The sequence below is a fragment of the Schistocerca nitens genome, chromosome 5 (genome assembly GCF_023898315.1).
Source record: "Schistocerca nitens isolate TAMUIC-IGC-003100 chromosome 5, iqSchNite1.1, whole genome shotgun sequence".
Lineage (NCBI taxonomy): Eukaryota > Metazoa > Arthropoda > Insecta > Orthoptera > Acrididae > Schistocerca > Schistocerca nitens.
Window position 1 is genome coordinate 606787109 of NC_064618.1, and position 25384 is coordinate 606812492.

The 25384-nt window shown below is 39.2% G+C and overlaps 1 protein-coding gene across 2 annotated transcripts in view; it reads right to left on the reverse strand.

The window, feature by feature from the left end:
• The window catches only part of LOC126259317 (band 3 anion transport protein), a 782039-nt gene that overhangs the window by 101808 nt on the left and 654847 nt on the right, over positions 1-25384 (reverse strand). For both annotated transcript variants that reach the window (XM_049955995.1, XM_049955996.1), the window contains exons 12-16: positions 17773-17904; positions 17375-17572; positions 15433-15537; positions 15151-15355; positions 10399-10617 (exon numbers count right to left, since the gene is read on the reverse strand). In XM_049955995.1, coding sequence (XP_049811952.1) covers positions 10399-10617; positions 15151-15355; positions 15433-15537; positions 17375-17572; positions 17773-17904 — 859 coding nt within the window. The remainder of the gene's footprint in view (positions 1-10398; positions 10618-15150; positions 15356-15432; positions 15538-17374; positions 17573-17772; positions 17905-25384) is intronic.

The window sequence follows — 25384 nt, forward strand, 5'->3', positions numbered from 1 at the left end:
GCTGCTAGAGAAGCTAAGCTTTCACATATAATGCTGATCTTTTTTTCGCGTGTTATACTTTAAGATACATCACACAAATGTGCCAGTAAAAATTTTAATAATAACATAAATGTCTGATCTTCTTCTAAATGGCTCATCATCAAAGAGTTGATTTTTAAAAGAGAGTCAAATGCTCTCTGATTTAAGAAATTCATTGTACATTCTTGCACACAGTTCATCATGCGCAAAAGAAAATTTACTCTGAAAGTAACACTTTTCAAACCACCATTCGCAATATTTTCCCGCGACCTGTTAGAAACCGCTTTGTTCCATCACTTGTCAGAGTGCCAGATAGCTGTAACTGGGCTTGTGCAGCTACGATGACGTAGGAAGCCTGTATGTTCGTATGTATAAAACATTAAAAGATCTTCTAGTATGTCATAAAAGAAATAAGACATCAGAGGATACTCCAAGAGCATCGGAATTTTGTGAACCAAACTAAAATGCATGAATTGGCTTAAAGTGCACATTTGTATGTCCAGATTCCCAATGAAGTAGGCCTTGACAGTGAAGTAGGCTTTTCAGTGTGCTTTTTGGGATGTAAATTTTCCTCGAGTACCAGTATTGTATTATCTCATGTTTGGTTCTTTATTATGGCATAACACCATACGTACTAGAAGCTGAAAATGTGCACTTGAAATGCTGCGAAATTAGCCAATAGTGTTGAATTAAACACTTCGTTTCAAATAAATTGACTATCTCAGCGGAAAAGATTATTAAAAGCCAAATTTCTGTAGCAAACCGACAAAAAAACTTCATTGTTCTGCAAGGTGATTAATGCTAATAACACATTTTAGCCTTCCGTAATTATATGAATGTATTTTAATTCACTTGACAGCTACCGGCCACAGAAATCCATTCTGTTTTCATTTGACGTGAAAGCAGTAAACGAAGAGGAAACAGCAAAATTACTAAATGTAAACACGGGTCAGGGAGACTACACACCTCTCCTCTACAACTCGAAGATCGCTCTGTGCATCAGCCCCGGATTTACAATATTTCCGAACCATGGTGATACTAGATAGTGCCCCCCCTCCCCCATCACCACCGCCACCACTACCCCCAACCCCACCCGCGGGTGTTTTGAGATAGGACTTTTGAAAAATATGTTCATTTTGTAGCACACATCTTTCTGAAGCATCTGATACATAAAACATATATGTATGAGGATATGTAAGACATGTTATTTTGTATTAGGTGTGCCAAAGTGCAGCACCATGCCCCTTCACACAGTATTATTCTATTGCACGTCACTATTTCGTTCTGTGGAATTCAAATGTGTATATTTTGTAATGAATGCCATCAAACTATATTCAGGACAGGTCTGACATCCTACCCCTCTTTACAGAAAACCTTGCAATTAATACTTTAAAATGGTTCAAATGGCTCTCAAACTATGGGGCTTAACTTCTGAGGCCATAAGTCCCCTAGAACTTAGAACTACCTAAACCTAACTAACCTAAGGACATCACACACATCCATGCCCGAGGCAGGATTCGAACCTGCGACCGTAGCGGTCGTGCGGTTCCAGACTGTAGCACCTAGAACCGCTCGGCCACTCCGCCCGGTGCAATTAATACTGGATGGGATGATTTGTAACTAGGAGAACAACAAGTCTTCAGAAAATTTGCAATCGTTATTGCCTATTAGCTAATAACTAGCTGTTTTTTGTGACATAAAATTAAATACAGGATACATAAAACCAGTAAAGACAAGAAACATGCAAGACAATATACATTTCTTCAGTCCTTAGGTCCTAGCTATTTTTTCTCTCTATCTTGCTAGAACTTTACATGGTGTGCTTTCCTTTCTGTGAAAAAATCTATTACCTCATGAAAGCTTCTCAAATGTTTTGCTACATGAAAAATCGAAATGTCATTATCTAATACTGAAAAAGCTGTTAATACAAATAGTATCCATGACTGGTGTGGTTTCTCGTTCTGATTATGTCTATTTTGTCACTGTCTGCTAGAGAAAATGAAATAGGCCTTTCTAATATTTCAGCCATTGTAACATACATCAAATTAACGAGACTGTTTTGGCACAAATGGTAATTTTTATTACATGACATGATATGATTCAAGAAGTACCAATATAAAATGCCCCCCTTCCTGCTCCCTAGATCCAGGCCTGCTGCACATGGGTTCATCTGGTAGCTTGGGCATGCTAGTAAAATTTTTCCAGGTAGCATCTGGCTGTTTGCTGCTACTGCTTGTACAGCTAACAGCCACACTTCTGTACTCAGAAGCGGGAGACGGTACTACTCATATAGCGCACGCACATGAGCCCATTCGCAACTGCTACAACGAACATAAGGTACACAGTTGTGATGTCATGCTCATTGGAGGCAGTTTGTTGTTATGAAGCATTGCACAATCTTTCTAAAGCCTTCAACACATTTTGCTGATGGCAGATGCTTGTATGAGAACTGTTTTGTTGTATATGAGCTTTTCCTTTGCAACTTAAGTTTTATTTTTGTTTTTTCTCTCATTCATGTTTTATTGCTGCAGTATTATTCTGCACTAGTGGGATACAGTAATATCCTTTGTTAGAATATCAGTTCTTACCAGTCAAAATTACAAAAAGTTAACTGAAAACTAAAACATTGAAAAATTCCCGGAATTTCCTGGTTTTCTCCCGGATGAAAAAATTCCCGGGTTTTTCCCGGATCTCCTGGTTGTCCCAGGTTGTATACACCCTGCTTGATGACCTTGTGGATAGTATGTCACAATGAATACAGGCATGCATCAATGCAAGAGGACATGCTACTGGGTATTAGAGGTACCAGTGTGTACAGCAATCTACGAGGTGCATTCAAGTTCTAAGGCCTCCGATTTTTTTTCTAATTAACTACTCGCCCGAAATCGATAAAACTGGCGTTACTTCTCGACGTAATCGCCCTGCAGATGTACACATTTAGTAATTTTGCTGTTTCCTCTTCGTTTACTGCTTTCACGTCAAATAAAAACAGAATGGATTTCTGTGGCCGGTAGCTGTCAAGTGAATTAAAATACATTCATATAATTACGGAAGGCTAAAATGTGTTATTAGCATTAATCACCTTGCAGAACAATGAAGTTTTTTTGTCGGTTTGCTACAGAAATTTGGCTTTTAATAATCTTTTCCGCTGAGATAGTCAATTTATTTGAAACGAAGTGTTTAATTCAACACTATTGGCTAATTTCGCAGCATTTCAAGTGCACATTTTCAGCTTCTAGTACGTATGGTGTTATGCCATAATAAAGAACCAAACATGAGATAATACAATACTGGTACTCGAGGAAAATTTACATCCCAAAAAGCACACTGAAAAGCCTACTTCACTGTCAAGGCCTACTTCATTGGGAATCTGGACATACAAATGTGCACTTTAAGCCAATTCATGCATTTTAGTTTGGTTCACAAAATTCTGATGCTCTTGGAGTATCCTCTGATGCCATGATTCCATGGCAGCAGCAAAGGCTTCTTTAGGAGTCTGCTTTGACGACTGGAAAATCGCTGAGGCAATAGCAGCATGGCTGGTGAATGTGCGGCCACGGAGAGTGTCTTTCATTGTTGGAAAAAGCCCAAAGTCACTAGGAGCCAGGTCAGCTGAGTAGGGAGTATGAGGAATCACTTCAAAGTTGTTATCACGAAGAAACTGTTGCGTAACGTTAGCTCGATGTGCGGGTGCGTTGTCTCGGTGAAACAGCACACGTGCAGCCCTTTCCGGACGTTTTTGTTGCAGTGCAGGAAGGAATTTGTCCTTCAAACCATTTTCGTAGGATGCACCTGTTACCGTAGTGCCCTTTGGAACGCAATGGGTAAGGATTACGCCCTTGCTGTCCCAGAACATGGGCACCATCATTTTTTCAGCACTGGCAGTTACCCGAAATTTTTTTGGTGGCGGTGAATCTGTGTGCTTCCATTGAGTTGACTGGCGCTTTGTTTCTGGATTGAAAAATGGCATCCATGTCTCATCCATTGTCACAACCGACGAAAAGAAAGTCCCATTCATGCTGTCGTTGTGCGTCAACATTGCTTGGCAACATGCCACACGGGCAGCCATGTGGTCGATCGTCAGCATTAGTGGCACCCACCTGGATGACACTTTTCGCATTTTCAGGTCGTCATGCAGGATTGTGTGCACAGAACCCACAGAAATGCCAACTCTGGAGGCGATCTGTTCAACAGTCATTCGGCGATCCCCCAAAACAATTCTCTCCACTTTCTCGATCATGTCGTCAGACCGGCTTGTGCGAGCCCGAGGTTGTTTCGGTTTGTTGTCACACGACGTTCTGTCTTCATTAAACTGTTGCACCCACAAACAAACTTTCAACACATCCATAACTCCATCACCACATGTCTCCTTCAACTGTCAATGAATTTCAATTGGTTTCACACCACGCAAATGCAGAAAACGAATGATTGCACGCTGTTCAAGTAAGGAAAACGTCGCCATTTTAAGTATTTAAAACAGTTCTCATTCTCGCCGCTGGTGGTAAAATTCCATCTGCCGTACGGTGCTGCCATCTCTGGGACGTATTGACAATGAACGCGGCCTCATTTTAAAACAATACGCATGTTTATAACTCTTTCCAGTCTGGAGAAAAAAAATCGGAGGCCTTAGAACTTGAATGCACCTCATAGAACACCAACTCTGAAGGTCTCACTGTATGGTGGTACAAAATACAATGTGTGGTTTTCATGAGCAATAAAAATGGAAGAAATAGTATTTGGTTGGTCTCTATTCCAATTTTCTGTACAGGTTCTAGAACTGTCGGAATCGAGGTGATGCAAAACTTTTTTTGATGAGTGTATTTAAAACTATTAAGAAAAATGCTTCAAGTAGTAAAATAATTGTATAAATAGCTCAAGGAGATGAATGAGTAGGGATATCCTATCATATCAGAACAAGATTTTATAAATCAGAATAAATACTACCTTCCTTTGTCATCAAATCATTTTTTTAAATTTGTTATCAAATAAGTGTATTTAAATAATGTCCATTGGTGATGTCCAATGTGGCTACTGTAGTAAACAGTAAATACACTGCATCCTGATTTTGTTGATAGTTGTTTAATTCAATGTTTACTGCCATTATTTTGAGGTAATTATTGAATTTGGTGCTGAATGATTACATTGTGCCATTATTTCTGTACAGCTATTTTCTGGAAACTCAGCATTTTTCCTCCTAGTTTAATAAGGTTCCATATTCCCTGGCAAATACAAAACACTGTAATGCCAGATCATACATTTAATTCCACATCTGTTTGTTTAATTGGAGAACACAACTGAAAATGCTGTACTTGTATAAGGGGCATTCAAATGAAACCTGATCACTAGTGTAAAACTACAGTAATGATTTTATTAACTCAAAAAAATCTAGTTATACACAGTACAGATACTGAAAAGTAGCCACCAAAACTGTTAGCACATTTATCCCATTGCAACACTAGCTGGTTGATTTCATCCTTGAAGAAGCTAGTAGGTTGCTGTTGGATCCAGGCCTGGGCCCAGTCACACACTTCGTTGTCTGTTGCGAATTGATGTCTGCAAATAACTTCTTTTAGAGGTCCAAACACATGGTGAAAGGTCAGGACTGTACTGTTCCAGTGTTTCCCACCAAAACTGCTGCAATGTCATCTTGACCGCTTTGTCCATGTGTGGGCGGGCATTATCACGCAGGAGGATAATGCCATTGGATAACATGCCTCGGTGTTTTGACTTGATGGCTCATCTAAGGTTCTGTAAAGTGGCTTGATAACACTGGGCATTGACGGTGGCTCCACATTCCAAGAACTCGACAAGCAATGGGCCAATGTGGTCTAAAAAGAAGAACATCATGACCTTACCAGAACTGGTGAGCACGACCATAGATTTCTTTGGAGTTAGTGAAGTCACATGTTTCTACTGCTTGCTCAGACGCTTGCTTTCCAGTTCAAAATGGTGACACCATGTTTCATTACCTGTGACAATATGCGAACAAAGGCATATTCCTCCTCATGATAACATTGCAGATGACTCAAAGACTGTGCCATTCGAGTACCGCGTTGTTCGGTGGTCAGTTGGTGGGGAACCCAGTACACACAGATTTTTTGAAAATTTAAGTGTTGATGCATTATGGTATGAGCAGTGCCCACACTAATATCCAGTAACCGATGGATCTTGTCCATGGTGATTCTGCGGTTCTCCAAGACTAAAGCATTCACTTCCACAACATTTCTGGTGTGATGACACAATGAGCATCGTCTTCCAGTGACTCACACCCAATCAAGGAATCATTTGTGCCATTCCACAACATCTGAATGACTCAAACTGTACTCACCATGAACAGCCTTCATCTGTCAATACATTTCACACCTCCAACTCCCTCCACTGCCAAAAATTGAATCACTCCTCATTGTTCCTGCTTATTCGCCTGCATATTCAGTAATGGACGATAACCTGTGTGACAACATTCTCTTTGGTGTGAAACCACACTGGCGCTATGCAACATCAAATGGTGTGCACGCATCGGTCTCTCTACTAATAGGTGGCGCCACCATACCTGCAGTTACGTAGTGCCACATTACGTGTAAGGCGAAGGTAGGTTTCAGGTTTCATTTGAGTTAACCTCGTTGTTGTTGTGGTCTTCAGTCCTGAGACTGGTTTGATGCAGCTCTCCATGCTACTCTATCCTGTGCAAGCTCCTTCATCTCCCAGTACCTACTGCAGCCTACATCCTTCTGAATCTGCTTAGTGCATCCATCTCTTGGTCTCCCTCTACGATTTTTACCCTCCACGCTGCCCACTAATGCTAAATTGGTGATCCCTTGATGCCTCAGAACATGTCCTACCAACCGACCCCTTCTTCTGGTCAAGTTGTGCCACAAACTCCTCTTCTCCCCAATCCTATTCAGTACCTCCTCATTAGTTATGTGATCTACCCATCTAATCTTCAGCATTCTTCTGTAGCACCACATTTCGAAAGCTTCTATTCTCTTCTTGTCCAAACTATTTACCGTCCATGTTTCACTTCCATACATGGCTACACTCCATACAAATACTTTCAGAAATGACTTCCTGACACTTAAATCTATACTCGATGTTAACAAATTTCTCTTCTTCAGAAATGCTTTCCTTGCCATTGCCAGTCTACATTTTATATCCTCTCTACTTCGACCATCATCAGTTATTTTGCTCCCCAAATAGCAAAACTCCTTTACTACTTTAAGTGTCTCATTTCCTAATCTAATTCCCGCAGCATCACCCGACTTAATTCGACTACATTCCATTATCCTCGTTTTGCTTTTGTTGATGTTCATCTTATATCCTCCTTTCAAGACACTGTCCATTCCGTTCAACTGCTCTTCCAAGTCCTTTGCCGTCACTGACAGAATTACAATGTCATCGACGAACCTCAAAGTTTTTATTTCTTCTCCCTGGATTTTAATACCTACTCCAAATTTTTCTTTTGTTTCCTTTACTGCTTGCTCAATATACAGATTGAATAACATCGGGGAGAGGCTACAACCCTGTCTCCCTCCCTTCCCAACCACTGCTTCCCTTTCATGCCCCTCAATCTTATAACTGCCATCTGGTTTCTGTACAAATTGTAAATAGCCTTTCGCTCCCTGTATTTTACCCCAGCCACCTTTAAAATTTGAAAGAGAGTATTCCAGTCAACATTGTCAAAAGCTTTCTCTAAGTCTATAAATGCTAGAAACATAGGTTTGACTTTCCTTAATCTTTCTTCTAAGATAAGACGTAGGGTCAGTATTGCCTCACGTGTTCCAACATTTCTACAGAATCCAAACTGATCTTCGCCGAGGTCGGCTTCTACAAGTTTTTCCATTCGCCTGTAAAGAATTCGCGTTAGTATTTTGCAGCTGTGACTTATTAAACTGATAGTTCGGTAATTTTCACATCTGTCAACACCTGCTTTCTTTGGGATTGGAATTATTATATTATTCTTGAAGTCTGACGGTATTTTGCCTGTCTCATACATCTTGCTCATCAGATGGTAGAGTTTTGTCAGGAGTGGCTCTCTCAAGGACGTCAATAGTTCTAATGGAATGTTGTCTACTCCCGAGGTCTTGTTTCGACTCAGGTCTTTCAGTGCTCTGTCAAACTCTTCACGCAGTATTGTATCTACCATTTCATCTTCATCTACATCCTCTTCCATTTCCATAATATTGTCCTGAAGTATATCACCCTTGTATAGACCCTCTATATACTCCTTCCACCTTTCTGCTTTCCCTTCTTTGCTCAGAACTGGGTTTCCATCGGAGCTCTTGATATTCATAGAAGTGGCTCTCTTTTCTCCAAAGGTCTCTTTAATTTTCCTGTAGGCAGTATCTATCTTACCCTTGTGAGATAAGCCTCTACATCCTTACATTTGTCCTCTAGCCATGCCTGCTTAGCCATTTTGCACTTCCTGTCGATCTCATTTTTGAGACGTTTGTATTCCTTTTTGCCTGCTTCATTTACTGCATTTTTATATTTTCTCCTTTCATCAATTGAATTCAATATTTCTTCTGTTACCCAAGGATTTCTACTAGCCCTCTTCTTTTTACTTACTTGATCCTCTGCTGCCTTCACTACTTCATCCCTCAAAGCTACCCATTCTTCTTCTACTGTATTTCTTTTCCCCATTCCTGTCAATTGCTCCCTTATGCTCTCCCTGAAACTCTGTACAACCTCTGGTTTAGTCAGTTTATCCAGGTCCCGTCTCCTTAAATTCCCACCTTTTTGCAGTTTCTTCAGTTTTAATCTACAGTTCATAACCAATAGATTGTGGTCAGAGTCCACATCTGACCCTGGAAATGTCTTACAATTTAAAACCTGGTTCCTAAATCTCTGTCTTACCATTATATAATCTATCTGATACCTTTTAGTATCTCCAGGATTCTTCCATGTATACAACCTTCTTTTATGATTCTTGAACCAAGTGTTAGCTATGATTAAGTTATGCTCTGTGCAAAATTCTACCAGACAGCTTCCTCTTTCATTTCTTACCTCCAATCCATATTCACCTACTATGTTTCCTTCTCTCCCTTTTCCTACACTCGAATTCCAGTCACCCATGACTATTAAATTTTCGTCTCCCTTCATTATCTGAATAATTTCTTTTATTTCATCATACATTTCTTCAATTTCCTCGTGATCTGCAGAGCTAGTTGGCATATAAACTTGTACTACTGTAGTAGGTGTGGGCTTCGTATCTATCTTGGCCACAATAATGCATTCACTAAGCTGTTTGTAGTAGCTTACCCGCGTTCCTATTTTCCTATTCATTATTAAACCTACTCCTGCAGTACGCCTATTTGACTTTGTGTTTATAACCCTGTAGTCACCTGACCAGAAGTCTTGTTCCTCCTGCCACCGAATTTCACTAATTCCCACTATATCTAACTTTAACCTTTCCATTTCCCTTCTTAAATTTTCTAATCTACCTGCCCGATTAAGGGATCTGACATTCCACGCTCCGATCTGTAGAACGCCAGTTTTCTTTCTCCTGATAACGACGTCCTCCTGAGTAGTCCCTGCCCGGAGATCTGAATGGGGGACTATTTTAGCTCCGGAATATTTTACCCAAGAGGATGCCATCATCATTTAACCATACAGTAAAGCTGCATGCCCTCGGAAAAAATTACGGCTGTAGTTTCCCCTTGCTTTCAGCCGTTCGCAGTATCAGCACAGCACAGCCGTTTTGGTTAGTGTTACAAGGCCAGATCAGTCAATCATCCAGACTGTTGCCCCTGCAACTACTGAAAAGGCTGCTGCCTCTATTCAGGAACCATGTGTTAACCTCATATGTTTAAAAATGAGTTAAATCTTGCATCTGCAAAGATTCCACAATGAGGGAATAGATGTAGATGATTAATTTCACTAAGAAGGATATGCAGGCATATAAAATAAATGCAGTTATTGATAGGAAATTGTAAATAGAACTCCTTCCTGTAAACACTGTCCAGCAAAATACCAAACAGCATTCATAAGAATGGTGACAATGTGTTTAAAAAGTTATGCAGTAGGGTACCTTATGAGGAGATAAAACAATTAAGTAAGTTGTTAAATATGTAAGAAATATTTATGTTCAACAGCAGTAGCATACAGAAAGTATGGAAAACTTTGCTCATCACTATACAGATTAGTCTTTGACAACAGAATTTAATATATTCAGCTATCAGGTTGTTGGTAGATAAAACTGAGTACCTGTAGCATAGAAATGGCTGTAGTTTCAAGATAAAGAATAAATAATAAATTGTTGTGAAGCATGAAAGTAGTGAGCAGAAAACTGTAACTGTTAGACACTTTTGCCACATTATTAAACTTAATATTATCTACAATTATATGAAAACAGGCTATTAAAGGGATTTAACCTGCAAAACTTACCAATAAGTCCTCCAAATGTTATAGCTGCTGACAGAGCAGCAAAATATATGAAGATGGCTGCAGCCAAACAAGTCAAGTTCAATCCATCTATGATATCTGACACATAATGTGGAAATCTTCTCTTGCAGTCATTGATCATACCCCCAAATGGTTTTCTGGTTCTTTGCAAAGGATCATCATATGGTGGTTTCCCTCCATCTCCCTCTACTTCCAACAAGACTGCAGCAGAAGAAAGTATATACATAAATGTATATATAAAATGATATTAATTTTAGTGTAATGAATACAACATTAAAATGTACTTGAAAACATTATGTTGAAGCTTATGATACGCTTGATAAAACAGTCAAGCATCAGGACACTTCCTCAGTATTTGTTCTGTGTATTAGTCAAAAATGGGAGAAGGATAAAGAGTGGGTGACTGTTTGAGAGAGAGAGAGAGAGAGAGAGAGAGAGAGAGAGAGAGAGAGAGAGAGCAGTGAACTCTGTAGGAACAGGGAAAAATCTGAGATTTGGACAATACACTATAAAACTCTGTTGAACGGTTACATTGTCATTAAATGTGGACAGCACTCAAATTTTGTTCTTGCAGAACATTATATACATGGCTGATACTAAAGAAAAGTTGATTATAAAATTTCTGCAAGCTCTCATATAGTTATGAATATCATGAAAGGGTAAATATGCACACTTTTTAGTCTGGATATTAGATACAAGACTTTAGCAATTTGATTTTTATGTACTAAGCAAACTGAAGAAACATTTATGAAGTCATGAATTTTGATTATTACCTCAAAAAGTAGAGTTACATGATTAAATTTTTGTTTATTTGCAGATACATATCTGCAGTCCTGGTAAACATTGAAATCCCCATGCCATGGTACTGCAACACATCCTTAGAGGAACCAAAACAAAATGACACAGCCTACCAACAATGTGGAGTATTGTGTAGTAATTCGTTTTCTGTATTTGAAAGGGAACAATGTTGCAAAAATCCATGCTGAGTTGGTGGAAATGTTCAGCAACAAACCAGCATCATATGGCACAGTGATTAGTTGGTGCAGACCCCTGCAGTGTGGTTAAACAAGTATGAATGATTAAGAATGAAGTGGGTGACCATCTCTCTGTGAAGAGCCAGGAATTGCAAGAAAAGTAGAAACCCTATTGGTCAAAGAGCAGCACACCAAAATCAAGGGGACTTTTCCTCGATCACAACAATCATTCTGCTCAAGACACGATCACACATGCTCTTCATCAGATGAAGAACCCATTGCAGGTCAAGAACTTCCAGAATGATAAGGTGGTGATTTTTGAGTTGGAATGTCTCCTGACCAGCTAAAATGTAAACAACTACAATGAAGGTCTCTCCTATGTCATTGGTTGTTGGGAAAAAATGTGTAACACTAAAAAGACTAACAAACTAACCAAGTTCCATGGTGACAGCTTTATTTTCTTGAGGTTGCAATTAAAAGTGTCTGACTACCAATTGCACACATACACCCCAATTAGAGACTACATTGATGATGAACCTTGTCCTAAATCTACACATATTTTCACTTTTTCCTTTATGTCTCTCCACCACCCAGTGCTTCTGCTATTTAGTTAATAGTGCTATGTATTTGTATGAATATTATTGTTATAGATTTTAGGGTATGTTATGTCATGTGGTTTTATGCTTAAACATGTGTTCTTAATGCTCTTAGTCACTTTCTAATGAGAAATACAACTTAAGAAAGAGCCAAAGCATGTTCAATTCAACTGGCGTTACAGCCACCCCTCACTATGTTTAGCTTAAATTTTTATAATTCAAAAGTTATTAATTAATTAAGACACAATTTCAAGACATCAGTCATTTTTGTACCTTGTAATATTTAAAAAAATAGGTTGTGGTAATAATGAAGTCCAAATTTTTCCAAACAAGGTGATGTCATTAGATTTGCTATAATTTGATTTTTAAAGGAAATATTCAAAATTTAAACTTTTGTTAAGTGAATTGTAAATGGTGATGCTCTCAGAGACTGGTGAAGTTTTTATGAACAATATCAAAGTAGGGCCTTGTGTTTCTGTAAAACTCAAGGATACATATTAATTGGTACATTAAGTAAATGGTTCTAAACTTCCAGTCTGATTACATTTGCAATTTCTCTCTTTTCTTATTACTAATTAACTTAGCATTTTCTAATAATTAACTAAAAACCATGAAGTGATACATTGCTGCCAAATGTTGAGACTGCAAACTCCCAGACATGAGCCAAGAAAGGGGAGTTAGACTGTGAATTCATGGGACGAAAGACTATGTTAATATTAATGGTGAAAGCCTATGTGACATTGTGAAGTGTACCACACAGGAATATACTCAGAGTTGTTGAGAAGCATGTTATGCAATGGCAATGACAAGTGAGTAAGTTAAGAAATGCAGAGTCAACTAAGCAGGGAACAATTATTATGGTGTACGTATTTCAGTAATGTGATAGTTATCAGTATCTGCTATTATAAAGGTTACATATGTTATAGGCATAAAACATATGTTATAGCCATCAACTGCCCACAAATTGACAATACACTTTTAATTAAGATGCCTACAGCTTCAAATTGCAATGCACTTCCACTATTAAGATTTTAAATTTGCTGTGTGTAATGACACATAGAAGACAGAGAAGCCAACATGGTAAGGAATGTAAAATGAAAACATTTCAAGGGTAGTTCTGACTTGTTAGCACAAGATTTTTATACTCTGCAAGAAACACCTTCACAGCTATTAGAGAGACTTGAGGAGTAATCTCCTCAGGGTTTGCAATTTTGAAACTAATGTCTGTCAGTAGTTAATGCAGCATTCCTCTAAGAAAATCTGATGCAACTGTATTTAGGTGTTCACTACTAGGTGCCATGTCACAATTAAATTTAGTGACCAACAATTCCAGTTTGTCCCCACTGCTGCCCTACATATTTTCTGGGGACTCACATTTGTACCACTTTTTAAAATGTTCAATGGAAACATTACAAACTGCAAATAGTTTTCACTTTTTCTAGGAGAGTGCAGAAATTTAAATCACACACAAGTGATCAAAGTCCTATTGTGATGAGCTGAAAAAATTGGCAGGTGCTATTTTTAGTAATAAACAAGATTTTGCAATAATGGTGGTGACAGGGTTTTCACTCTTGAATTATGTAGAACTCTCTCTCTCTCTCTCTCTCTGTCTTCCTAGTGCAAAATATCCTTATTTCTACACAATTTTAACCTTGTTTGCTTTAAGAGAAAAAAGACTCAAATTTCTTTAGGAATATGTTTAAAAAAGAATTAAATATTCCATTTACTTTGTCTGCAACATAAATGTCTTTCCAGTGTTTTATCCACGTTTTCTCTCTCAACACTGTGTTTGAGTCATTTTTTATGATTCTTTGATACATTATCTTTTTTCTATGATCTGAGTGAAAGTGGTACCCATCTTATATTGTTAACATTTGCATAATGCCTGCATATCTTTATTAAAACTGTCAATAGCTGCTTTATGAATCTGAAGAAATTTCTCCACAGATTGCCAGCAAATTGTCAGTATTCTTAGTCTGTGTGTTTCCTAATTAACAGCTCTTGCTCAACATTCAAAGACACTTATGTTCCATTTTTAAGATATATACAGCAATTCATCACTTCCTCTTACTGGTTCTACAGTAATGTAATAGTAGAAATTGCACAAGTAAAGATATACCCGGATAAAGTTCACTGTGAGAAGTTATTTCTATGGTTCTGCAGGCTATAATAACGTAATTAACGGTAAAAGGACTACATCAAAAAGACCTTCCTTTCCTTGAGTTACAGTAGAAATTGCACAAGTAAAGATATACCCGGATAAAGTTCACTATGAGAAGTTATTTCTATGGTTCTGCAGGCTATAATAACGTAATTAACGGTAAAAGGACTACATCAAAAAGACCTTCCTTTCCTTGAGTTACACCACATTCCTGTATTTATCCACTATTTGTTGCTTAAATTTACACAACTACACTGATAACTGTGAGAGAGTAACAATTACCTATATCACACAGTGTAAGTTTTCACGTACAGCATTTACATTCCTAGTGGCTTTAGTTGTATGGGGATTAGGCTGCTGTTTCTGTGTCTGGAATTTTGTCTTCTATTGCTAACGATATCCTCAGAAACCATAAGAAAGTGATCTATATATTCCAATAACAGAGACCTACTTACAATGAATATTTTTACTTATCTTACTGGTAACAGGAATTTTCAATATTCGAATCCTTGTATTAGGAAATATCTAGAAGAAATATTTAATAAGCTTTTATTTTCAGCTTACAGAGGTTGCTAGTTACTTTCTTTATGTTTGATGTTTATGTTTGTTGTGTTTATCAGACGACATTCAGAATTCACATACAGAGACTAAATATATACAGATATTATTTTTATTTCTTGTCTGCAGTTGTATACACCACAATTCATCTTAAGTTGTATTGTTAAGTTTGCTGAACAAATATTAGTTGCTTTACCCAACAAAATTAGCCCATGGGATAGCAGGAAATAAAAATATGCCAAGTGAGTGAGTCCCATAGTGTTTAAAGCTAACTAGAGGGGAAATACGTATAAATGAAAACAATATGAATTGAGCTTCATGATTAGTTTATCAATGTGTTGGCCCCATTTTAGCTTGTTATCAAGCTGCATGCCACGTCACAGAAAGTTATTGTGTTTCACATCAAGTATGGTCACTAATGTCCATTTCTGTAAAACAGGTATACCTTTCTTTGCTTCATCTTGACCAAGTAAACGTGTTGTTTTCCTTCGTCGAATTTTCTCACTTTTTGCTCTGAGTTCTGCCACTTCAAGTAATGCATTTCTCTCCCAGTCACCAGGTGGTAGAACAATACTATCATCAAGAAATTCATTAATTGCTGACAATAACTCTTTCCGTTCTGTAGCTTTGTAGGCTATTTTATGAAATTGCTGTAAATAAGAACAAAAGTATGGTCAGTTTGTTTCATAACTTGACACTCATCATACATATGATGAAATGTACTCACCGCATTTGACATTAGTGTTGATATGGATCGTCCTATCTCATGATAATCCAAATCTGCTGTTGATGGACCCAAAAGTATAAACAAGAAACGAACAGGGATGTTCACCTAAAATTTACATACAATAAAAAAGTAAGAAAATAAATAAATAGAAAAAATAAACTTGTTATTTATACAGAGCATCACTGCCTCTATCTCCTTACTTACGTGCTAACTGTCATCACAAAGACCAAACAATTATGAACAAGGAATCTTACTGACAGATTAAAACTGTGTTTTGGACTTGTTAAGAAAAGATCTTTGCATTTCACAAAAAATATTGTGAGGATAGAGAGATCTATACATGCTTTGTGAACTGACAATAATATTTGAGAGAACAGCAGTTCAACATGGTTTTCCTAAACCTCTTCAGGCAAATTTCAGAATGACTTCTTTGAAAATGACATGGCTGTTTCCTTCCTAACTCTGCTTGAATCTGAGATTATGCTCCACTTCTACTAGTGTTGTCATACAAGATGCTGAAATCCTAATCATCCTTCTTTCTCTTGACACAGAGTTTCAGTCTGCCAGTATATTTATTCTACTTTTATGTTTCAGAATTATTCCACATACTGAAAGACCAAAAAAATATTTTGTTCACATTACTTGCTAATAAACATCAAACATAGCAAAGTAAACGGTTTGTTTCTCTATTGAAAAATATGTGTTAATAATGATGATAAACTTGATTAATATAATCAAAAAGTTACAAAATATTTTAAAGAAAATGTCAGTTTTTTTCCAGTCTGCATAACATATTAGCACCTTAACAGCTGTTACTAATTTCTACAGCAAGGCAGCTTTAGATCTATTAATGTGTATCAAATGAAAATTTGTCTTCACATACCTATAAGTTTTTGAGCAAGCACATATTCATTCTTACCTTAAAAATATTTAATTTGCTCATTTTTGCTGTCTCTCAGCAGATGGTTGCATTTAAATGTTCCAAAAGCAAGTTTCTTAATAGAGTACTTGGCCAAATCTTACTCACATTATTTCTGTTGTTTCTTTATAATTTTAAAGAATGGTTTTCTGTGCTATCATCGTAAATATGCAACTGCCAATTTTTTCAATCCATCATCACAGGACCTCAATCACTTGTGTCTGATCTGAAATTTCTGCCCTCTAATCATCAAATGAATGAGTTGCTTTCAGACAGTAAAAATATTCTAAGATTTTGTACTTTATCTTACTCAGATTTTCACATAATAATAGAGAAACACCATTTTTTCTAAACTTAAAAAGGACTGAAACATCCTGACAGATTAAAAATGTGTGCCACACTAGGTCAAGCCCCTAACCTTATCTTTCATGGACCTTTCAGTATCACCTGTTGAGCTATGTAGACGCAACTCATGAACTTCAGTGACAGGTCCAATTTTGCCGGTATTTCTCTTCTATTTTCCAAGCTTTTCTACAGAAAGGCTTCCAATCGACAAACAGGAAGAAAACTGACAGTTCTGTACCTGTTAGAAATAACTCAGCTCTTTGGACATAAAAAGCTAACAACCCCACCTACTAAAGCATAGGACTCCATACTGCTATAAACCGACACATGACTGCCACAAGACTGGTAAAATATTCCACAGACAGGAAACTCATAAGGGTTTGTCAAAGGTAAACTGTTGGTAATGAGACTTATGATTCAGTTGGTGGAGTAGTTAGTATCAGTGAGAATTCCCTATGCTTACAAAGAGTGCCATCATCCTCTGTGGTAGCGTCATGCTGACTTCGTAACTGCCATCATGTGTAAGTGATCAATGACAAGGAAGCTAGCACTCTACACCTGCGAACTTCTGCTGAGAAAGGGGCCTGCAAGTGAGTAGCTGCAGATTTAGATTCTTTTTTGTATAAAACCTGTGCTGCAAATATAATTTTCTCTGAGAAAATATTGTGTATAGCTTACCTCAGTAATTGATGGCATTAAAATACCCTCTGCTAACCTAACAAATGCTATAGTTGGTTGATCCAAAAAATCAACAGCACCAACTAACACAGTGGTTGCCTCAGCTCCTATAGGTATTCTTCTCAGTATGCTCTCCTTCTGAGCTTTCTTAAGATCCTCTGCTGATGAAGTAAAAGTTAATTCTTCTTTGAAATCAATCTGAAAGAATCAGAGGAAGGAGTGAGAGACAATTAATAAAAAAAAAAGAGGGCAGACTACTATGTCACTACAAAATTTTTGCTTTCATGCTGGAATGTACTAAGAACAAATGTTGAAACAAATATAATCGCAAATCTTATCTAACAAACAAACTTATTAGATAGTAAAAAAGTAAATTATTAAAAGTAAGTTGCACTTACTGTATGGTTATCTTGTTTTCTGTTCTCTTCTCCAGGTACACTGAGATTGTTGCCCAACTTATTTAATGACATTGTGTCCATGCTGACTATAGATGGGACAATTTTAGGTTTCCCTTTTTCTTCATTTAAGTTCTGAAACAATCACAAAATTGAAAATCATGAGACTATTGCTGGAAGTTCTGCTAATATATCATTTATGAATTTTAGTAACCCTTGTTTGGATTAATGACAAATTATCAAGACATGACTACCGCATAACGTGTTATTTTCAGCTGCAACTGACACATTACACATACAGAGAAAGTATAAAGTGAGGATGAAAAACTAGTTATCCAGTTCAATATGAGGAAAAAAATTAAAGTCTGATGAAAAATGAAACAATGCTAAGCGTAGCAAAGGAAAGTCCTTGGTGGATCCCCCCCCCCCCCCCCCCCCCAGTGCCACTAGCGTAAGTTACAGTTACCATTGAATAAATAGCCCCTTGTGTAAGTTATTAATTTCACACTCTATATACTTGCAAGATTACAAATAGGTACACATTACAACATGATACAAATGCAGTTGACATTACCGTAACCCTAAGACTCATATATTTCATCAAAAGGCCAATAGCAACATATAAAAACAGACACAGCTCTCCTAGGCTTCAAAACTGTTAGATCCTTCCTCAGGGGGTGGTATGTAGCGGAAGGTTAGAAAGGAGGGGCTGGTCAGTCAGGCACTGTCTCAGACAGATTCATGTGGTGGACGTCACCATTACTTGGAATTGAGCCTCCTGAGTGCTCACCAGTCATCATGTCTCCTTGTAATTTCACAATTTTCTCATGTGAATTTTCCTTTCGACACAGGATTCATTAAAATTAGAACTGTACCATCAGAAAATGGAATTTGTGCATTTTAGTTTCCAAAAATAATACACAGGAAATCATCACAAACATATTTTATTTTTATTTTCATTTTTCAAAGTTTTTTGTTAATTGTTCCAAAAATATTCACCTAAATCTGAAAATTAGTGTGACCCTGTTTCTGAAGATCGGTATCACCCATTCAACAAGTAGACATTTTCTGATATTTTCAGTGTTCCACTGTACTGTGAATAAAATAATTTTTTCGGCATGATTCAACTGAACTTCAGAAGAAAATGATCACCTGGAGACTTTTCAAATGGTAGGGCATTCATAAACGTCCGTACTGCAAAGAACTAATGAAACGTCTTTATTCATGTGAAAGTCAATTTTCTTGTAATGTTGCTTTAACTATAGAAAAAAAGTACTAAATTACAAATTTATACATCATAAAATAGTTGTAATTCAATACCTTTCATGTATAATTATGATCCTGAAAGACAATGAACATATATAAGGGCAATTTGTCCCTTTGTAAGTAGAATTTAACTTTTGGAAGGTAGTATTATGAAATGAGGATCTGATTAATGTCTATAAAATTATGCATTCAGTTACTGTAATGCACTATGGAAAACAGGATATAAAACCATTTATAAAAGACAAAGGAAATGGAAGAAACCCATATAGAGAATTGATAAAGCATTTTGTAGAGTCTGATGAAATGCTATGGTACTAATGCTGATCTGTAATCATCCAAACATTTATGTTTACTATGTAGGAAAAGACAGATTGCTACTTACCGTAAAGGAGACACATCAAGTTACATACAGGCACCATTAAAAGACACTTACATGTAGGTTTCAGCCACATCTTTCATCAGTGAAAGAGAGACACACACACAACATTCATACACACAAGCAAGCACACCTCATGCACACACGACTGCCAACTCCAGTATCTTGGGGAAGGGGAAGAGATAGTGTACGGGTGGGGAGAGAGATGAATGCTGTCTGGTGGAGTGTGCAGGGACGAGAATGTCCACAAGCAGTCAGGAGGTTGCAGAGCAGGGGGGGGGGGGGGGAGGAGCAAAAAAGGAGAGGAGCAGGGTAAGATAGACAGATGCATTGGCAAAGCACTGTAAATAAATGGGGTGAGAGATGAGAACGAGGATGGACAGGGTGGAAACTATTGGGTGGAGGGTGTGGGAACAGTATGTTACCATAAGTTGAGGTCGGGATAGTTATGGGAGTGGAGAATGTGTTGTAAGGATAACTTTCATCGGCATTGTTCAGTCAGGTGGTGAAGGGAAAGATCCAGACGGCTCGGGCAGTGAAGCAGCCATTGCAATCAAATGCGTTGCATTCAGCTGCATGTTGTGCCAGAGGATGGTCTACTTTGCTCTTGGCCACAGTCTGGCAGTGGCCATTCATCCTGGTGGACAGCTGGTTGGTAGTCATACAAATGCAAAAAGCTGTGCGATGATTGCAACAGAGTGGGTAAATAACGTGGCTGCTGTCACAGATGGCCTGGCCCCTGATGGGGTAGGATAAACCTGTGGCAGGACTGGAATAGGAGGTACTGGGTGGGTGGATTGGACAGGTTTTGCACTTGGGTCTTCCACAAGGATTTGATCCTTGAGGCAAAGGATTGGGATTGGGAGTAGCATAGGTATGGACTAGGATGTTGTGGTTGGTTGAATGATAGAACACTGTCTTTAGCAGGGGTGGGAAGTATTTCAGGTAGTATGTCCATCATTTTAGGGCATGATGGATAGGTAATCAAAGCCCTGGTGAAGGATGCGGTGCAGTTCTTCCAATCCGTGATGGTACTGGCTGATGAAGGGGACACTCCTTTGTGGCTGGTTCTTGGAGGCAGTGGGAAGATTGGGGGTGTGAGGGGAAATGGCATGGGAGATCTGTTTACGGACTAGGTCTGTGGGACAGTGCCTGTCTGTGAAGACCTTGATACTGAGCAAGATTTTTTGGTGTGAAAGGGATGACAGCTGTCAAAATGCAAGTACTGTTAGTGATTGGTGAGTTTAATGTGGACAGAAGTGCAGATAGAGCCATCACAGAGGAGGAGGTCAACATTTACAAAAGTTGAGGAGGACCACGTGAAGTGGATTGGAGAGAAGGCGTTGAAGTTGTGAATGAACGAAGATAGGATGTCTTGGCGCTGAGTCCAGATCGTGAAGATATCGTCAATCACTATGAACCAGACTAGGGATTTGTTGCTTTGGGATGCTAGAAAGGTCTCCTCTAGATGGCCCACAAAAGGATGACATAGGAGGGTGCCATGCGGGTGCCCATGACTGTGCCACCAATTTGTTTATGTACCTTTCCTTCACATGAGAAGCAGTTATGCATTAGGATAAAGTTAGTGAGGTGTATGAAGAATGAGGTAGTGGGTTTGGAGTTTGAAGGATGTTGGGAAAGATAGTGTTCAATATCAGTAAGACCATGGGCATGTGGGATGTTGGTATATAGGAGGTGGTGTCAACAGTGAAAAGTAGGGATCCAGGATGTAAAGGGGCGGGGAGAGTGGAGAGTCGGTGAAGGAAGAGGTTGGGTGTCTTTGACAAGGGAAGCTAGATTATAGAAAACTGGTTGGAGATATTCGTCAATGAGGGTCGAAATTCTTTCATTGAGGGGTACAATAACATGCTACGATGGGGCGTCCAGGATTGTTGGGTTTGTGGATTTTGGGGAGCATGTAGAAGGTGAGTTGTGGGGTGTCATAGGGGTGATGAGGGAAATGTATTCAGGGGAGATGTTCTGGGAAAGGCCAAAGGATTTAAGCAGGGATTGGAGTTTGTGTTGGACTTCTGGGATGGGATCACTCTGGCAAAGTGGTGGAGGAATCTGGTAACTGACAGAGGCCTTCTGTCAGGTAGTCACTGTGATTCATAACAACAGTGATGAAACTTTTGCCTGCATGTAGGATAATTATGTTAGGATTTGTTTTGAGGTTGTGTATGGCTTACGGCTGTTCTTTCTTCTGCTGAAAGGTTGTTGTTCTGAGAAGGAAACCTGGGGTAGGATAGTGAAGCTACGTTGGAGGTACAGAATTCCTGGAAGGTGACCAGCAGATAGTTAGGTGGGGAGTTGGGAATCACAGTTGAATGGTGGTAAGCACCGGAAGAGGCAGGGTTCAATGTCAGAATTATGGTGGCTTTGGCTGGAGGAATTGGCACCAAAGATGTGCTTCATTGCAGGTATCAGGAGAAGGACGACAGCCCTTGACAAGTCCAGTGAGGTTAAATTTGGGTATAGGGCTAAAGATGAGGGCTTTGGATAGGACAAACTTCTGTGGAATTGAGTGTTTTGGTGGAATAACAACAGTGTTTCGAGAATGTTTTAGCTCTAGATCTAGTGGAGAGTTGGTAGAGAGTTTGGGTGATGTGGCAAGTTGAACAGGTCAGCTATGAGAGGTAGATGAGGAGGGACACTGTGGGTATGATAGGGGCTGGATAGTGGTGCCCTGAGGTGGCATTAGGACGTCAGCAAATTGGATAAATTATGGAGGTGGTGTCTAGAATGCTCCTCCAGATTCTGGAGAGCAATGGATTCAATTTTAGAGATGTGATGTATGGAGCAGGGATTGCAGAGTAGTAGTATCATGTGGAGGGAGCAGAGGTGGTTCTGTGATGCCTGTGCCATGGAGACACATTTTCGTAATACCAAGTTTGTGAGGGTCAGGGATTGGCAGACTCTGAAAAAGTGTGGGTCACTGTGAAGGGAGGGGTGGGATCCAAACAAAGAAATCTTTGCAGTTTGAGGGATTCCATGGTTTATGCAAGATGTGGGACTGGGTTTTAGCCATGATAAGGGATACTTTTCTGAACTGGTGCAGAAAGATGGAGTAAGGGTCCATTGCGGCAGGTATGGTGTAAAGGAAATGGGAATGATGCAGAATTGGGAAAAATAGGTTTGATGGTTATGAGAGGAGCTGGATGCATGAAAAGAGCTTAAAGATGCATAAAAAAATAGATAAAGACACGCAAAGATACACAAAGATACATAAAAATATGCACAAATATGTGAAACTTCTTGAAATCACAAAAATGCACATGTATATTAAAAACATACAGAAACATGGATGAAAAGGAATGGTGTGGTATGGGAGTGTGTGTGTTATGATAAGCGAAGAGAGATGGAGGGGTATGGGTTATGTCGAGAATCAGAAGTTCGTGTGGCACAGGTAGGTATGAAAACAAATGCTAAAGTATGTCAGGATGAGTGTTGAAGAGTGATCAATGGAATAAATATGATTATAGCTATCACAGGAAAGAATCTGGGGCATTAGATGCTGCCTCAACAATCCGCATGATCACAGAGGCTGTGTTGTGCGTGGATGATCATTGATACACTGTGGTTTGGAAGTAGATGTGGTTTGGAAGGCCCAGATGCAAAACCTGACCAAGCCACCCATCCAGTAGTTCATATTCCAGTCCTTTCACAGGTTTATCCTACCCCATCAGTAGCTGGGCCACCTGTGAAAGCAGTCATGTTATTTACCAGCTCTGCTGCAGACATTGCACAGCTTTTTATATTGGTACGATTACCAACCAGCTGTCCATCAGGGTAAACGACCACAACCAGACTGTGGCCAAGAGCAAAGTAGAACCTCCTGGAGCACAACATGCAGCTGAACACAACACACTTGATTTCAATGACTGTTTTACTATCCGAGCCACTTAGATCCTTCCCTTCATCACCATCTTTTCTGAATTGTGCAGATGGGAGTTATCCTTATAACACATTCTCCACTCCCATCACAGCCTCAACCTACAGTAACATACTGACCCCACAGCCTCCAGCCAACAGCTTGCATCCCCTCTGTCCCCATTCTCATCTCCCAGCCCATTTATCTGCAGCCCTCTGTCAATGCATCCATCTGTCTTTTCCCGCTCCTCTCCTTTTTTTCCCACCTCCCTGTCCCACAAGCTCCTGACACTGCACATGTTAACTTTTTAGCCACTGCACACTCCACCAGACAGCATTCATCTCTCTCCCCACCCGTACACCATCCATTCCCTTTCCCCTTTGCCTCCAGATTGCTGCTTGCATCTCATGTCATGTTGCATTCTGGCCCGAGATGCAGGAGTTGATGGTCATGTGTGTGTGAGGTGTGCTTGCTTGTGTGTGTGAATGACATGTGTGTGTGGCTCTTTTTACCAATGATGGATGTGGCTGAAAGCTACATGTAAATGGCTCTTAATTGTGCCTGTATGCAACTTGACATTTTTTTATGGTAAGTAGCAATCTGTCTTTCCTGGCATTACTGAGATTCCTGTCTGGAGCTTCCATTATTCGAAACATTTATATCTTGCTCAAATCTGTAGTTGAGATAGATACTTCTCAACTGAAGGCTAACGAAGGGATTTTCTTGTTTTAACAGTTTAACATATACTACTGGTTAAGTCTTTTACAAATGTTGTTGCTGCTGTTCTCTTCAGTCCAAAGACTGGCTTGATGTAGCTCTCCATGCTAGTCTATCCTGTGAGAGCCGCTTCATCTCCAAATAACTACAGCAAACTACATCCTTCTGAATCTGTTTACTGTATTCATTTCTTAGTCTCCCTCTACGATTATTATCCCCCACACTTCCATCCAATACTAAACTGGTGATCCCTTGATGTCTCAGAATGTGTCCTACCAACCAATCCCTTCTTTTGATCAAGTTCAGAAACAAATTAATTTTCTCCCCAATTTTATTCAGTACCTCGCCATTAGTTACAGGATCGACCCATCTAATACTCAGCCTTCGTCTATAGCATCACATTCTGAAAGCTTCTATTCTCTTCTTGTCTAAACTGTTTAGCATCCATGTTTCACTTCCACGCATGGCTACACTCCATACAAATTCTTTCATAAAAAACTTTCTAATAGTTAGATCTATGAGGGTAATCCCAAAAGTAAGGTATCCTATTTTTTTATAAGTAGACAGACCTGTTTATTTCTACAATGGCGTACACGAGTTTACAGCTTGAACATTTAGCTATTTTCCAACATAATCACCATTTCTGTCAATGCTTTTTTGTAGACGCTGTGGCCCTTTTTGTATGCCCATGTCACACCAGCTCGCCGCCACGCTGTTCAGAAAGTTATGAACCATGAACCTTTTCTTTCTCAGGTGTAAAGTGGTATGCCCAGGTTTCGTCAGCCATGAAATTGAGTCCAGAAAGTTGTCCTGTTCGGCTGCAAGGTGGTGAAGTAATGTGCGGGAAGCATCAACTCGTTGCCGCATGTGGTCCTCAGTCAGCATGCGCTGCACCCATCTTGCACACACCTTCCGGTAGTTCAATGTTTCCATTAAAATTGTGTGAGTGGTGCTCCAGGAAACCTCAGGAACCAATGTGCAGAGATCATCCAGGGTGATCCGTCAATTTTTACGCATGCTTTGCTAAACCTTCAACACTGTCTCCTCAGAAATTGTTGGTCTCCCACTCCTTTGTTTGTCATGAATTTCGGTCCGACCAGCTGCAAACTCTCTACACCACTTACAAACATTTTTGACATCCATGCATGACTCACCATACACTTCCGTCAATTGGCAATGGATTTCAATCAGCGCAGTGCCCTTTGCGTTCAAAAACCAAATAACTGTGCGCAACACACACTTGGCCGGAACATCCAATGGGAGCTCCATTGTCAATGGCTGCCAAGCCAAGACTGAGTGCCTCAGTGTGGCGTGCACATGTTTACACACAGAGCGTGAAAGCACTCTTCATACCAGTGTGACCAACTGCCACACAGACAGATGTC